General features: G+C 40.7%; 1 protein-coding gene, 1 non-coding gene and 1 pseudogene across 2 annotated transcripts; 2 read left to right on the forward strand and 1 right to left on the reverse strand.

The window, feature by feature from the left end:
• Positions 1–9,475: 9,475 nt before the first annotated feature.
• Positions 9,476–9,582, reverse strand: LOC118482460. Its single transcript, XR_004868495.1, has one exon. It is a non-coding gene; the product is annotated as a small nucleolar RNA R71 (small nucleolar RNA).
• Positions 9,583–14,052: 4,470 nt separating this feature from the next.
• LOC110875393 lies at positions 14,053–17,174 on the forward strand (annotated as a pseudogene).
• An 11-nt stretch (positions 17,175–17,185) lies between these two features.
• Positions 17,186–17,590, forward strand: LOC110875394. The gene has a single exon (XM_022123591.1). It carries the CDS (start codon positions 17,186–17,188, stop codon positions 17,588–17,590), a length of 405 nt encoding a protein of 134 aa, XP_021979283.1.
• The last annotated feature ends 259 nt before the right edge of the window (positions 17,591–17,849 follow it).

The raw sequence follows: 17,849 nt of genomic DNA on the forward strand, positions 1-17,849 counted from the left end.
CAACCAGTACACATGTGTATTTTGAAAACCTACTACATGTGTATTGTCTTGTTGGCGTGAATAGAACACAGCAGTATGCCCAGACCTATTCTTTAAATAACACACTCAAACTAAAACGTACACACGTGTACTCTGAATCTGAATTGATTCAAGAACATACTTACAATCCAATAAAAACAGAATAACATCACAACATTCAAGCCCTGAACACCGATTAACTACTTCAACCTTAACACCGTTCAAAAATTTATATTGATTTTAGAATTTTCAAGATTGTGTAATGAACGAAAATTCAAAATCAAGAATATTATATAAAGAATATTATAGATTTGTTAAAATTCAAAATCAAGAATATTATATAAAGACCTATTCTTTATTTCAAAATAAAGAATATTATATAAAATTAAAAAATCAAGAATATTATATAAAGACCTATTCTTTATTTGAAGCCCTGTACACCGTTCAATCTTACAATTCAAAACTTCAATCTTTTGGATATGAAATAAAGAATATTATATTGATTTTGAATTTTCGTTCATTACCAACATTCAAGCCCTGAACAGTGAACATTACCAACATTGAAGCCCTGAACAGTGAACATTACCAACATTGAAGCCCTGAACACCGTTCAAAAATTTACGTCAGGACAGTAGGATGAAGAACGAGAATGGTGTGTTTCCTGTTTGTATCGTCGGCGGTAGATCTGTTCAGCTTCGCTGCCGCTGACGTCACCGAAAACGCGACGACGATATTCATTGTGGTAGGAGTCGCCGTAAATTACCTCGGAGTAGTGTTAACGGCGGCGATTGAGCCGGTATACCGGTAATCGACATCGTTTTCTTCGTCAGGATGGTACGATGAAGAACGAGAATGGTGTGTTTCATGTTTGTATGGTGACGGCAGATCTGTTATTATTGAGAATGATAGAAACAAAATAATTGATATGATTGGATTTTAAATAATGGAAACAATTTAGGTTTCCATTTTTCTTTTGATTATGTAATTACACATATACCCTTATGTATTTAATTAAATAGAAAAAATTAACCAAATAATTACCATCATGCCATTCACTTTAATCTCAATATCATACAAATCAAGGGCCCAGATCAGTTCACGTAGTTCACTCTTGGAATTTTGTTCACGTTTGAACCTAATCCTATATATATATATATATATATATATATATATATATATATATATATATATATATATATATATTTATAACTAGTTAATTAATAATTAAACAAATATTCTAAAATTTAAAATCGTTAATATAAGCTAGTTAGAGTTTCCGTTAATCTAAGTTAAACCTCCATTAGAACCGTTAGTATACTTAAGGGGGGGCTAATTGTAACCTATAAAAACTCAAAATTTAAAAGAAGGAAAATATTTGTAGACCGCGGGATTCGACCAAGTGTCTTCAAGACAACAAACAGCGAGCCTAACCACTGCACCATCACTTCATTGGGTGTTAATTATGGAAACTAATTAACTATATACACAGTTAACTGTTCCTTTTAAAACTTGATTGCCGCTACTTACTGTGCACGCGAAGAAACCAGCTGGGTTTCCTTTTTTGCTTGATTACCTGATTACTTGGGATTGACATCCCATAATTCCACGTTTCCCCTATTCGAATCAATCATGATCGATTTTCCAAGATTACGAGACCATTTCCAAACTTACAAGACGCCTTCGGTTTACTATATAAACCGAGCCTCACAACCATTCTCGACACAATTCCGTTTCAGACATCCTCACCCCCTCACCTTTTCATTTTCACTCTCATTCTGTTTCGATAATACCTCACCGAAGAAACCGGAGCAACGCCGGAGGAACCTGCAACCTCGGAGACGTCGCTGGAACTCAAACTCTGGCCGAAGTCGTTACTCGGAACTCACGACATCCTTTTGTTTGGTGTCCGACGCTGTCGGAGAAGACGACCGGAGTGTCGCCGGAGTCCCAAGCTTTTTGCCTGTTGTAATCGAAGGTTCTCCAGAGTAAATCGAGACGCCGATGGGTAACTAAGTTCGCCGGAGTTCACATAGTTTCGTTCAACTGTTCGGTATAATTTTCTTATTCATTTATTCACTGTTGATGAAACCCTTCCTTGCTTTTCATTTCTTTTATGTATAAGAAAAAACACGTTCACAGTAAATGTTATCAGTTCTATTGTTTGTTTTACAAAGAAGATGAACCTATCCATGTTTAAAACAAACAAAAACCATTATATCCTGTTTCTTAAAAAAAACCCTTTTAAAATCCACTATTATTTAAACAAAATTTATTTAATTTTTTTTCCTTTAAAATCTTATTTTCTTTTTTCTAAAACTCTAAAAGTAAGTAATTCTTTCATAAAAAAAAAACAAAAACGTGAACTAACAATATATTTTAACCCTTTTATTTTTACATTATTTTATTTTATAATTTAAATATTAATAACGAGCTCGGTACATAAATAACTAATATAGAGATATTAGTAATCCTTCTCTTGTATGGTATTTTACACTTAGGTTAATTGCTTTGTTCATTCTCTTGGTTTCCTAATCTTTACTCGTACATTCTTACAAGAAATCGCAACGCAACCAATGTGAGTATACTTGATCCCATTTTCGTTTTAAACACATTTGGGTGCAACATGTATTCCATATTCAAATTACACAACACTTGAGTCTTGTTTTAATCACACTCTATCCGCATTTAAACATGAAACAATTTGATGCTTGTTAATCTCTTATGCTATGCAAGTTGAACGTGTTAATCTCAATGCCCTTCAGTCTTGGGGTATTGTGAAGTTGAACGATATTTGTACGATATTTGAACGATATTTGAACGATATTTGAACGATATTTGAAAGATATTTGAAAGATATTTGAACGATATTTGAACGATGTTGAACGATGTTGAACGATATTGAACGATGTTGAACGATATTGAATGGCAAAGTAGTAACTTGTATCATTGTATTCATGTTGGATATGAGCACGTTAAACATTTTATTCTATTATGCTACATACCAAACTTGTATACTCGCCAACATTTTTGTTGATGTTATTTTAATACATGTTGCAGGTTGTTAGACGAAGTGATCAAGAAAACAAGCTAGGATGAACCTAGAAACCCATTTTAGCAATTAAACAATGTTTGAATTTATGTTTGTTTATTTCAGACAATGTACATTACTTTAGAATTTAATAAAATGATTTAATTTATATTGTCACATTTAGTGTTATGTTGTTTTGAGTAATTTGTTCGTCTCATCCCGATGTTTCCGCCATCGGTTGGGGTGTGACATACCAAGTTTTCTTCTATCGACTTTTTAGCAAGGCTTTTGAATATAAAGGATACGTACCATTTGCAAAATGAAGTAGTAGATCGACTCCTCTCGTTGTTGCGAGAGTCAATGCTAGAAGGCAACAAGATTCCCCCTTCGTATTATGTAGCTAAGAAGACATTTAAGAAGATTGGTTTGGCATATGAGATGATAGATGTGTGCACAAATGATTGTGCTCTCTTTTGGAAAGAAAACGAGTCCTTGCAAAATTGTCCCGTTTGTAATGAGAGTCGATGGGTCGATAAAGACACAAAAGGCATGAAGGTGGCTCGTAAGGTGTTACGATACTTTCCTTTGACACCTAGACTACGACGTTTGTATTGTTCAAGGCACATAGCGAAAGATATGATATGGCAGACAGGTGTACGTACTAAAGACGCAGCAACAAACACATACTTCACAATGAAGGCGGCGTTGTTATGGACCATAAATGACTTTCCAGCCCGTAGTAGTCTATTAGGTTGGAGCGGACAAGGCTACATGGCATGCCAAAGTTATAACCAAGACACTCCTTCAATACGTGTAACTGGTAAATGTGCTTATGTTGGTCATCGCCGGTTCTTATATGCCAACCATCCTTGGAGAACAAGTCTCGACTTTAACGGGAGACCCGAGACACGAGACCCTCCGAGACAGTTTAGCCCAGCTGACATAGAAGCTCAACTCGGTCGTTTAATTAATCGTCTACCAGGCAAGCATCCAGATTTTAGAGGTGGGAGGATAAACCGGTCAGATTTCGAGTTGAACTGGTCCAAAAGAGGCATATTTTTTGACCTTGAGTATTGGTCTTCTCGGCAGCTGAAACATAACTTAGATGTAATGCATATAGAGAAAAATGTGTGCGACAGCTTGCTCGGTACTCTTCTAATGAACGATAAGAGCAAAGACACGCCAAATGCGTGGTCCGACTTGGAAAAACTAAACATTCGGCCGACACAATGGCTGAAACAATCGGGTGGCAAGTTCTTAAGTCCCCACCCAAAGTACTCATTCAAGTCCGATGATCGAAAACTTTTTTGTCAGTTTATAAAAAATGTTAAATTACCAGATGGGTTTGGATCTAATATCAGTAAGAGGGTGACAGAAAACAATGCTAACATTACCGGGTTGAAATTTCATGACTGTCATATCCTCATGCAACGTTTGATACCGATTGGGGTTAGAGGGCTTTTGACTAAAGATACATCTACACCAATAGTAGACCTTTGTATGTTCTTTAAGCAACTTTGCTCTAGAACACTATCAGTGGATGATGGATGATATGAAGAAAGCAAAGGATGACATTGTTACCATCTTATGCAAGTTAGAGATGATCTATCCACCTGCGTTTTTTGACATTATGGTTCATTTACTTGTGCATTTACCTGATGAAGCGATTGCGGGAGGTCCAGTAGCTTTTATATGGATGTATCCATTTGAAAGGTACATGAAAAAACTAAAGAACTATGTCAAAAACCCGGCAAGGCTTGAAGGTTGTATAGCTGAAGGTTATGTGTTTGAAGAAGCTCTAACATTTTGTTCAATGTACCTTAAAGATGTTCAGACTAAGTTCAATCGCCCAGATAGAAACGATGATGTCGTTATTGAAAAAAGAAAGTTATGGGTGTTTGAGTCCAAATGTCGTCCTGTTGCCGCAACAAAGGACAAATATCTATCATTCATCGAAAAAAGCAAGATGGAATGGTTTGTCCTCGAAAACTGCGCAGAAATTAGGGAGTACATGAAGTGAGTGCTTCTATCTTTAACTTTTCATAATCTGTTAATTGGTATTTTTCATTCCTTTCTTATATTTGTCATCAATGTAGTGAATTCAAACATACACATCCCCAAGATCATCTTAAAACCAAATTTCCGGGATGGTTTCTCCATAAGGTATAATACATATATAACACTCATTACTCTACACTTGCTAGGTAATACACATATAACAAACATTATTACTCTATATTTGTTAGGTCCATTCGATGAAAACACAAAATTCTCCAGAATTCCACCCGTAGTTGTATGCTCTTTCAATTTGTGCGAAAATGACTGCTTACACTTACACTGCTTGCATAGTCAACGGTGTTAGGTTTAAGACACTTGAACGTGATGCAAAATGCGCAACACAAAACTCTGGGGTGGAAGTGGTTGATGAAGAGGGTGAAACCCGAGCTTTAAAGTGTCTAGTTTGTGTGTTTCGTTCGATTTTAAGTAATTATATGCATTGAATAAGTTAACTACGAGAAATTGTGGCTATGCAGGTTAAATTGCTTAATTTGGGGAAGTTAACCGGGTTAGAGATGGAGTGGAGGATTGTTTCCTTTGAGTAAACATTAAAAGATATGAAATCATGATATTATCATCATCACATAATATCAATCATACCATTAATTTTGTTGAAGAGGCAGCCATGTGATGTTACAGATTTCGAGACTTTGGTATGACATCAATCTTCCCTCATTATCAAACATCACCATCATTATACATGCACATGAGGCATCAATTGAGGGAGAAATCATGGAGCCAATATTCACGTGGCAGGATGGAGATAACGTATTAGTGTCATCCATTATTTAATTGATAAAAAAATCAGTCATTCAAAGTTTGCTAGATCATTATACATGCACAGGGATGTTTGGCGGCTACTTCTTTTGGGATCCACGTAAAAAGGCAGTCAACACGCATGCATCAGTGGAGTTTTTTTGGCGGCAGGTAACATTGGGAGCTAAGTCACATCATACATAAATTTTGGAGATGCACAAAAAGAAACAAATTTCACAGCAAGTGTGACTTGAGGTTTACGGTTCGAACATGCAGCTTACGGAAATCACATGCAGAACATATCGATTTTTTTAGGGAGCCATATTACGCAATTGTTCGGCTCCTAAATGGGCCACCTTCATTATTTTTGGGCTTGATCTCTATTTGAACAATTGGCAGCAAACAGAGGGGGGATAGCCCACTATCATGATTTGGCAGCTTTGACAATAATTTTTGGGCTCCTGGACTCACCAAAGTCGGCAGCCATAGACTAGAATATTTGGGCCTTTAATACATCATCAATATCATGGACGGCTGCATCATCGACTTTTGGAAGCAGGAGATAGGAGACTTTTGGCTCTCAACATCATGAACATCATTATCATACCACATCTTTAGTAAGATCAATCATGAATTCATTCTCATCTCAAGCTTTTGAAGGTTGTTCGAACGTCATGAGCGGCTAGGTTTCCTGTGACCGTCTCCGGGACTAGGGTTTATGTTTGAACATTGGGTTTGATTTTTGTTACAACTTTTTGGATTAGGATTCGATTAAACTTTCGGTTAGTCGTTCCTATTGTTTTTGTTTTGATTAAACATTATTTGATTATCGTATTCATTCGTGTTCATCAATTATTTGGTTTGTTCATCAACAACCGGGATTAAATTCTATGATGTCATTGTTTTAAACCTTTAATCATTGAACCTGTTAATGTTTATGAAATCTAAAATTGGTAATTAACTGGATTACTATTCATTTGCATCAATCTTTTGGTTTCGATCGTGGATCATTGCAATCAAATATATTGTCCGTTAATTATGTGTGTAAAATGCAACATATAAATCACATCAATTTAGGCATAAAACTAACCCTTTTTAAGTACTAATGTTGGAAAAAGAGTGTTTTTGTCTTTCTTTTGTATTTTCAGGATGAAATGAGCTCAAAATCACAAAAGAAGCAAAAAGACAACTAATTCTAGCATAAATACAAGAAAAGGAATAAAAGTAGACTGCCCGGACCCTCAACGGCACCCCCCAAGGCAAAGAAGAGAAAACAGAAGACTGAACACGCCCCGTGTCTAGCGGACACGGGGCCGTGCCCAAGAAGCAGCAGAAAAGACAAACTAGTAGAAGCTTCCATTGCCCACCACGGGGCCGTGTCCAGCGGGAACGGGGGCGTGGTGAAAGTACAGCAGGCGCATTAATTGTAGTTGCGAATTACAATTAATGAAGAGAGAGAGTGTCAGACGGGCACGGGGGCGTGTCCAGCGGACACGGGGCCGTGCCCAGCCTTCTGTTCAGCCTATAAATAGGGGTGCTTGGTTTCATTCCATCTCATCCCTTGGCACACCACCTCTCTCACACTCCATCCACCACCCACCACCACAATAACACCATCATCCACCACCATCATCCATTGTCCATCGTAGAGTGTGTGAGTCGTCTCGGGATCCAAGATTGATCGTAAGAGTTCTTGACAATCAAGGCCATGTTTGCCTAAGTCTCTTACATCACTTGGTGAAGACAAGTGTTTAGTATAATACTTTTTATTTTTAATCTTTTGCACTTTTTATTTGGTTTTGTATTAATGACTTTAATAACTAGTTACTTATGTTGAAGGTGATCTTTCGTTATCGTTTGTCCGTGGTGTCTTGGCGTTATTTTACTGTCTATATAAAATAAAAGATTTTCACCATTCATATCTCCACGGTCTATATGGAGGTATGTTGGCTACCTGGTCGGGGGTTAAGGGAACGGTCTGGTAAGGGTCTTGCCCTTGTTCAGCGTTTAGAGGTCCTGCTTGGGACCTGGGTCAAATTTAGTAGGATCTCCTTCAATGCCCATAGGTATTGGATGGCGGGGATCCAAACTCTTTGACCCCCTCATAAGTTAACTACTATTAATACTATAACCCGGCTATTTAGGACTGTATCCCTGCTGACTCAGACTACTTAGCCGAGGGTAACGTCACCGCCGAAAGCGGGGCCTACCACAATTTGCATTAATAACTTAATTCATTATCTTTCAATAATCCGACCCTTTAGGATTGTATCCTTGCTGACTCAAACTACTGGGTTGAGGGTAACGTCGCCTTCAAAAGAGGGGCCTACTACAATAACTAAGATAATCTCTTAAACAAGTGCAAAAGTGCGAAAATAATCAAAGGTTATACTAACACACGTGTCGGATCCAAGTGATTCATCTTGTCTATCTGTTTTTATTTTATTTTATTTTTCAACATTTAGTTAGTTTTTATTTTTCTTAGTTTAAAACATTTTTCTCACTTTTTGATTTGATTAGACGTTGAGGATAAACCGGTATTAAAAGCTCTTGTGTCCTTGGACGACCTCGGTATCTTACCAACACTATACTACGTCCACGATGGGCGCACTTGCCCATATGTGTGTTTAGTGTTAGTGAATATCGTGTTTTATAAATTTAAAACTTGGCTAAAAGTGTAAAAAGGGCTTAAATATACATCTAAAATATAACACACTTCACGCACATCAAGTTTTTGGCGCCGCTGCCGGGGACACAAGGACTTTAAGAAAGTTAGGAATCAACGGCCTAGTCATATTTTTATTTTTCTCTTTAATTTTTAGGATTTTTCGTAGATTTTCAGCTTCTGCAGAGCTCAGCACGGGGCCGTGCCTGGTCGGACACGGGCCGTGCCCAACATCGTTACTGGCAGTTTTTGTTTTCCAAGTTACAGAAGGCTGACCACGGGGCCGTGCCGGTGCAACACGGGGCCGTGTCCAACTTCCAGTAACTGGGATCTGGAAAACAATCACTGAAATTCCGACCACGGGCCGTGTTCGCTCAACACGGGGCCGTGGTGAACCTTCTGACCAACATTCTTTTCTGTTTTTATTGCAGGACTTGGAACCCGACGCCAACCTCACGTAGTGTATTAGCTCCAGTTCCAATTAAGACATAAAAGAACCACTAGAAGAACCCGAACGCTTTCTCAGAAAAAAGGTTAAAAGCCAAAAACCAAGAGAAGGTTTCGGGTGATCCACCTCCAATGGCGGACCAACGTACCCTTATGGATTATCTACGACCCACCGTAGGTAATCTAGGCGCCGCTATCAATGCTCCGAATGTCGAAGCCAATAACTTCGAACACATTTGATACAAATGCTCCAAAACTCCGCAACCTTCCACGGGCTTGCGGACGAGGATCCCCATCTACATATAACTAATTTCTTGGAAATATGTGATACCTTTCGGATCAATGGAGCATCAAACGACGCCATCCGCCTCCGTATGTTTCCCTTCTCACTAAAAGACCGAGCGAAACCTTGGCTCAACGCCCTCCCAGCTGGATCGGTAAACACCTGGGATGAACTAGCCCAAAAATTTCTATATAAGTATTTCCCTCCTGCTAAAACTGCTAAGTTAATGGCTGAAATTAATACATATTCACAAGAGGACGGGGAATCCTTATATGAAACTTGGGAAAGGTTCAAGGAGCTATTACGCAAGTGTCCCCATCACGTCCTCGCAATATGGCAACAAGTATCCACTTTCTATAATGGATTGTTGCCACACACTAGGCAGACACTTGATTCTAGCTCCGGGGGACTTTTAGGTAATCGACGCCCACACGAAATATATAATCAGATTGAGGAAATTGCTCAAACCAATTTTCAATGGCATACCCCCCGGGGAAATAAGTCTATCGCCCCGGGCGCCCATAAGGTCGACGAAAGCACTTCTTTACAAGCCCAAATCGAGGCCCTTTCTTCAAAAATAAAAAAAAAATAGAAATGACAAAAACAGTCTCGGTTATGGCTTGTGAAGGATGTGGTGGGCCACATGAAAATTGGAGTTGCATGAAAGAAACGGACGATCAACAAGAAATGGTAAACTACATTGATAATAGACCTAGGCCGTCGGGTCCCCCAACGGGAACTTACAACCAAGGATGGCGAAACCACCCAAACCTCGGTTGGAGGGAACCCGACAATAGTAGTAACCAACAAACCCAACGAACAAACTTTCAGCAACCAAGAAATGAGTCACAAAATTTCACTCAGCAACAAGGTGGACGAGAAAGGCTCGAAGATACTATATCTCGCCTCGTCTCTGACACTGATAAGAAAAACTCGGAAAGATTTCTACAATTAGAATCTAATTTTAGAAATCAACAAGCTAGCATTCAAAACATAGAAAAACAATTAAATCAAATAGCTCAAAATTTTTCCGAGAGACCGCAAGGCGCATTACCTAGCAATACCGAAACAAACCCAAAGGCGCAAGTTCACCTCATCACACTACGAAACCGCACCGTAGGGCCTGCAGAAGTGCCACCGCCAACGGAAGAAACAGTGCCGACACCTCTGCAGGAGAAGAACTCTCCTCCATCACCAGAGCCTACCAAGGCTCCTCGAGTTCCGTACCCCGGTAGGTTAATTCGTCAAAAGACAAATGAGCAATTCGCAAAATTCGAAAGTCTGTTAAAACAATTGCATGTCAATATTCCTTTTATCGAAGTCCTAACCCAAATGCCCAAATACTCTAAATTCATGAGGGACTTCCTTACGCATAAGAAGAAAATTGAAAATTTGCAATTAGTCAATTTAGGCGAAGAATGCTCTGCCCTTGTGCTAAATAAACTTCCCCAAAGGAAAATCGATCCCGGAAGCTTCACGATTCCGTGCTCAATAGGGGAATCGCCCGTTCGCAATGCCTTAGCCGACCTAGGGGCTAGCATTAACCTCATGCCCTCATCAATGTTCAAAAGACTCGGCTTGGGAACGACGAGCCCTACAAAAATGAGCATACAACTCGCTGATCGATCCGTCAAATTCCCACAAGGTGTCATCGAGAATGTCTTGGTAAAGGTAAGCAGATTCGTTTATCCAGCTGACTTTGTCATACTCGATATGGAGGAAGACACCGAGGTCCCCCTTATACTAGGGAGACCCTTCCTTGCCACAGCCCAAGCAGTGGTAGATATGAATGACGGGACACTCACCTTGAGGTATGGGGATGATGAAGTGAAATTCGGAGTTGGGAAGAGAATAGAGGACGACGACCCGGTCAATTACATGAAGGTTATTGATTCGAGCTTGGATGCTGCTCTCCGACGGTGTAACATGGGACGCCAGGCATCCCACTCAGAAAATATATAACCTCGAATCGGGTCTAGCCAAGGACCCTTATAAACATGGCGCACCACGGAGGCATTCCGCGGAACTATCCTTAGTTTAGTTTTATCTTTTAGTTTTATTTTGCAGAATAAAACACACTCATGGTGGTAATGGATGAAAAGGGGAACGAGGAAAATGGACCCATGCACGAAGAACAGAGCGACCCGACACAAATCTCCATCACAGAAGGCTCAACACGGGCCGTGCCCAACCAACACGACCCCGTGCTGAGCCACCTGCAGAAAAACACCCAGTTCAGGTAACTGGACACGGGCCGTGTTCAGCAGTGAAAGCTAAAGCTTAGTCGTCAACAGTTGCTCAAGACCTTGAACAAGCAGCTAACGAGATGGCTGACCAAGAGCCACAAAACCAAGCTCCACAAAACGAACCAATCCCGCCCATTCCAAATCCACCAATCCCTCAAAACCAAAACCAGCCCAATAACCAAAACCAGAATCAACCACCACCACAACCATTTCCACAATTCAACCCAGGCCCACAAAACCAACCGGGAAATCTGAATCTCCGACATGGGGAAATTATTCGTCTCAACCAACCACAGCATCAACACGGGTATGATGAGGGTTTCCAACACAGAGAAGGCAGTGTGTATACTTGGGAATCTGGTTGGGAAGAAGATGATTATCAGAATCAGTATGATGGGAGGTACGCGGATTACAGATACGATGAGGGGTACAATGTGAATCAAGGACACCCAGTACAACAACAAGTCAACCAAAGAAATCACATCCAGCGGCCGATTCCACAAAACCAAGTTCATAATGGAGTTCCGCAGTTTAATGCGGGAAATCAAAGAGCTAATAATCGGTTTAGGGGTGATCAGATACAGTTTGTGGATGGTGTCCCACAAGTCGTTCAAGGGGCACTAATTCAAGGCGTTGAAGGTCACTGTCGACCAGTTGTAGTGCCTAACTCGTCGGCTATAGTCACACCAGTTGGAAACAATAACAGACCTTTTGAGGTGAGGCCTCAATACTTAGGCCATTTGCCAGAGTTTTATGGAAAGAGGTCCGAAGAACCATACTTGCACATTGCAAGTTTTGATTCAATTTGCCAAACAATTGGGGTTTCGGGGTTTACAAAGGATGAAGTAAAGTTAATGTTGTTTCAATTTACCTTGAAAGACAAAGCACACCACTGGTTCGCCAAATTACCTCCAGGTAGTATATACACTTGGCAAGAGATGCAGTTTGTGTTTTTGGAGGAATACTACACCATGAATAGAACCAGTGAAGCTCGAGATGCAATCAGAGCATTCCAGCAACATTCAGGGGAACCGTTCCATGAAGCGTTCACAAGGTTTAAGGAGTTGCTTAGGAAATGCCCACATCATGAAATTAAGACATGGGAATTAATTAAGGTGTTTTATGATGGGCTACTTCCTGATGATGTAAGAGATCTTATAGCCATCAGCAATGGTACGTTTCTCACAAATACAGAAGCTGCGGATTGGGCGTATTTGGAGAGACAAAGTGCCACTTCAAAGAGACAGACACAATCAAGCAGGAGGGCAAGATCAAGTTCAGCAAAGTCAGTCGATTATGAAGCTGAGGAACGGGTCGAGAAGTTGAGGCACCAAAATTTATTGCTTGAGCGGCAGGTAGCTCAAATGAATCTCGGAAAGGGAGGTGAAGTTAAAACCGCCAATACATTTGCGGTATGTACTGAGTGTGGAGAGTTTGGGCATCAAGTCGGAGAGTGTGTTGTGTTGGGTGGTCAGACTGATGAAGTGAATCAATTGTACGATGAACGAAAGCAATATGATATGAAATCAAATACATATCATCTAGGTTTGTGAAACCACCCCAATTTTAGTTATGGTAATTCTGCTAATCAGTTGAACCCCAATTTTCAGGTACCTAACCAAGGAGGTCAAGAGTGTCAGAATCGGCAAGGAAATTACCAACAAGGAGGTTACGAGAATCGGGGCCAATATAATCAAGGGCCTAAAGCCAACAACCAACAGCAAAATCAAAGCAATTATCAAGGGAGTTGGAAGAATCAAAGTAACCAGCAAAGTTATTCTTCAGGTGGGGCAGGCGATTCGAGTGATTCAAAGCTGGATGCAATCATGTCGTTCATGAAAGATATTCAGAAGGAAAATGAGGTGAGAGATAAGACTTCTACAGCAATGCAAAAGCAATTGGGGCAATTAGCAGAGGATATAGCCCAGTTGAGAAGAGACCCCGGAAAATTGCCAAGTACCACCACGGTCAACCCGCAACATCAAAGCAGTAGTTCAGCTACCAAGAATGCACGTGTAAACCAGGTAAGTGTACTTCGTTCTAGTAAAGTGTATGATAATAAGGTTGGCGCTCCACCACAATTTGTTGATGATGTGGTGGAGGATTGGGATGAAAATGAGGAAGAGGAACATGAGCCTGAACCTGTCAGCCCTACGAAAGCGAATAAAACGACTTCTCAAGAAACTAATGATAGGGTATTAGAAAACGCATCAACCAAGGCTACGGAAAAGGGTGCGGGAATTAAAACCAACCCGTTTCCTCAAGCTTTGGTAGAACCGGGAACTAAAACTACTAAAAGAGGCCCACAACAGGAAGAGATGTGGGAAGTTTTTAAGCAAGTAAAAATCAATATCCCGTTGTTAGATGCGATAAAACAGGTTCCGGCTTACGCGAGGTATTTGAAGGACATGTGCACCCAAAGCGGCAAAACAAATTTCCAAAGAAAATCGATTTAACCGAAAATGTTAGTGTCGTTTTGTCGGGTGCCATTCCTCCTAAACTCTGAGATCCAGGTGCTCCGTTAATACCCATTCAAGTGGGTGACTTTAAAATGAGCCGGGCACTGCTGGATTTGGGAGCAAGTGTGAGTATTCTCCCGGGGAGTCTTTATGATCAATACGATTTCGGACCGTTACAGAGAGCCGACACCACAGTAGTGTTGGCCGACTTGACTTTGAAATTACCCCGGGGAATCGTGTGTGATGTCATTGTCAAAGTAGAGGACTTTTACTACCCAGTTGACTTCTTGGTTTTAGACTATGTCTCAATTGATAAAACTAAACAACCTAATGTCATACTTGGTAGACCATTTTTAGCAACTGCTAACGCTTTAATTGATTGCAGAAATGGAACAGTTGACATGACCTTTGGTAATAGGAAAGTTCAATTAAATGTGTTTTCCCGTGCATCTTATTCTCTGGTTAGTGATGAATGCTTTATGGCAGACATCATTGACGAGTGTCATCCTCATGAAAATGGGGTAAACACAACAGAGACGTGTGTTATTTGTGACAGGGAACAGGCTGAATTATCGGAATGCTTGAATGAAGCTGAAAAGGAATTGGAGGTGATGGCAATTAAAGACGGGAGACCCACTTGGACTCATCAAGTGGAAAGTCTGCCCGAGCACATCGATACGCATTTAAAGCCATCATTGGAATCACCTCCACAAGTAGAGCTGCAGGAGCTGCCGAAACACCTCAAGTACGCTTTTGTGGGAGACAATGACACCCTTCCGGTGATCATTGCAGCAAATTTGACAAAAGCTCAAGAAAAGGTTTTGATGAGGGTGTTAGTGGAGTATAGGGCGGCAATTGGATGGACGATTGCAGACTTAAAAGGGATTAGTCCATCTATAGTGATGCACCGGATCATCACCGAAGAAGGTGCAAAGCCGGCGAGGGATGCACAGAGACGTCTGAACCCGAATATGCGGGAAGTGGTGAAGAAAGAGGTACTAAAGTGGCTGGATGCATGTATAATATATCCTATTTCTGATAGCACGTGGGTCAGCCCAACTCAAACGGTACCAAAGAAGGCAGGGATACAAGTTGTCAAAGGTGAAGATGGCGAACAGATTGCCACTCGGCCTGTAACCGGGTGGCGGATTTGCATTGACTACCGGAAGTTGAATGCTGCAACTTCAAAGGACCATTTCCCCTTGCCTTTCATAGACCAAATCGTAGAGAAACTCGCAGGTCAGAAATTTTATTGTTTCTTAGACGGTTATTCAGGATATAACCAGGTTGCGATACATCCAGAGGATCAACAGAAAACCACGTTTACGTGTCCTTATGGCACCTTCGCATTTAGGAAAATGCCATTTAGATTATGTAACGCCCCGGCCACCTTCCAAAGGTGCATGATGAGTATCTTCTCAGATATGGTCGGGGATTCTCTCGAGATCTTTATGGATGATTTCTCCATTTTCGGTACGTCTTTCGATTTGTGTTTAGATCAATTAACAAAGGTGCTAAAAAGATGTGTCGAGTCTAACTTAGTTTTAAGCTGGGAAAAGAGCCATTTTATGGTTCAAGAGGGGATCGTGTTGGGACACGTGATTTCAAGTAGGTGAATTGAGGTAGATCACGCGAAAATTCAGGTTATTTCTACTTTACCGCCTCCTACTAATGTTAAGGGCGTCCGTTCCTTTCTAGGACACGCCGGGTTTTATAGACGGTTCATCAAAGGATTTTCTGTTATCACAAAACCGCTATGCAACTTTTTGTTAAAAGATGTGCCATTTGTTTTTGATGAAAAGTGCATAAAAGCTTTTAACAATTTAAAACAAAATTGATTGAAGCCCCCATTTTAAAATCACCGGATTGGTCGCTCCCTTTTGAAATCATGTGTGACGCGAGCGACTATGCGGTGGGGGCAGTGTTGGGACAACGGGTTGATTAGAAACCCGTGGCTATTTATTATGCAAGCAAAACTCTTTCCGATGCTCAATTGAATTACACCACTACTAAGAAAGAGTTGCTTGCAGTTGTTTATGCGTTGGATAAGTTTAGGTCTTATTTGTGGGGTAGCAAAGTTGTTATCTATTCTGATCATAGTGCTGTCAGGTACCTCATGGAGAAGAAGGACGCTAAACCAAGATTAATCCGATGGATTTTGTTATTACAGGAATTTGACCTTGAAATTAGCGATAAGAAGGGTAGTGAAAACGTCGTAGCAGATCATCTATCACGGGTGGTGCATGAGATAGATGCACCGGATGTTGAAATCAATGAAACATTTCTTGATGAACATATATTATCTGTTTCAACTAAACCGTGGTTTGCTAATTTTGCTAACTTTGCCGTTACAGGTGATCTTCCGGAGTTTTGGCCCAAAAAGAAGAAGCAACAGTTCATAGCTCAAGCTAAAACGTACATTTGGGACGAACCTGACCTTTTTAAGGTTGGAGCTGATCAGATAATCCGACGTTGCATTCCAGATGAGGAGATAAAGTGTGTGTTGGAGTTGTTGCACGCATCAGCGTGTGGTGGACATTTCAGCGGACAGAAAATCGGGCATAAAGTGCTCGCGTGTGGGCTATATTGGCCTACAATTTTCTAGGATGCAGCTGAATTTGCAAAGAATTGTGTTAGATGTCAACAATTAGGGAGTATCTCAAAACGGAATGAGATGCCCATGCAGCCGATCCTCGTGGTTGATATCTTTGACGTTTGGGGAATCGACTTCATGGGCCCATTCCCTAATTAGTTGGGAAATTATTATATCTTGGTGGCCGTGGATTATGTTTCAAAATGGATAGAAGCGATTGCCACCAAGACGAATGACCATAAAGTTGTTTGCAAATTTGTCCAAACAAACATATTTTCGCGATGTGGAATCCCTCGTGTGATCATAAGTGATGGGGGGTCACATTTTAAAAACTTTCATTTTGGAAAATTGCTTAAACGTTTTGTTATTGACCACCGAATCGCTACACCGTATCACCCACAAACGAGTGGGCAGGTTGAGGTGTCCAACAGGCAAATAAAAGAGATTTTACAAAAAACCGTGCGACCCGACCGCAAGGATTGGTCCACTAAGTTGGATGATGCTTTGTGGGCGTATCGTAAGGCATATAAAACGCCTATTGGAACCACACCGTATCGGTTGGTCTATGGAAAAGATGTCATTTACCTGTTGAGCTTGCTCATCGTGCGTTATGGGCGGTAAAAGAAGTTAACATGGATTATGAAAGTGCAGGTAAAGCAAGGAAATTGTCGTTGGGAGAGCTTGAAGAATTAAGGGATGAAGCGTATGAGAGTGCATTGGCATATAAGGACAAGACGAAGAAAGTGCACGATGCAAAGTTAAGGCTACAGAAGTTTGAGGTAGGACAGAAGGTATGGTTATTCAATTCTAGACTGAAACTGTTTCCAGGTAAGCTGAAAAGCAAATGGATGGGTCCGTATTTGATCACGCGGATCGGAAACTATGGAGACATAGAAATTGAAGACTTTGATGACCATTTGAGGCAAGTTGTGAGTGGGCATAGGCTGAAACCGTATTTGGAAGCTAATGATATCAACGGACCGGATAAACAGTCGGAGTGCTTCAAGTTGAGCACTTTGATCTATGATGCGGAGTAACCATGTCAGGTATGAAGTCTGGCTGAAGACTCTTAAACTTAGCGCTCTCGGGAGGCAGCCCGAGGTTGTAGACTATTGTGCATTTGTTTGTTTTGTTTGGTTTGTTTTGCATATGATATTTCGCAGATTCTAACGTCGTACTGTTCGTCACGGATACAATCACCCAAGTGTGGGGAAGTTGGAACCGTCCAATTCGTTTTCAGACTCAATTATGTGTCGCGGACGACACGTTCTTTCTATGGAGCGGTGAGCAAACCGA

The sequence above is a fragment of the Helianthus annuus genome, chromosome 9 (assembly GCF_002127325.2).
Source record: "Helianthus annuus cultivar XRQ/B chromosome 9, HanXRQr2.0-SUNRISE, whole genome shotgun sequence".
NCBI lineage: Eukaryota > Viridiplantae > Streptophyta > Magnoliopsida > Asterales > Asteraceae > Helianthus > Helianthus annuus.

Excerpts from the sequence above, each read along its gene's own strand:
- LOC110875394 (XM_022123591.1), top strand. The coding sequence starts at position 17,186 with ATGGATTATGAAAGTGCAGGTAAAGCAAGGAAATTGTCGTTGGGAGAG.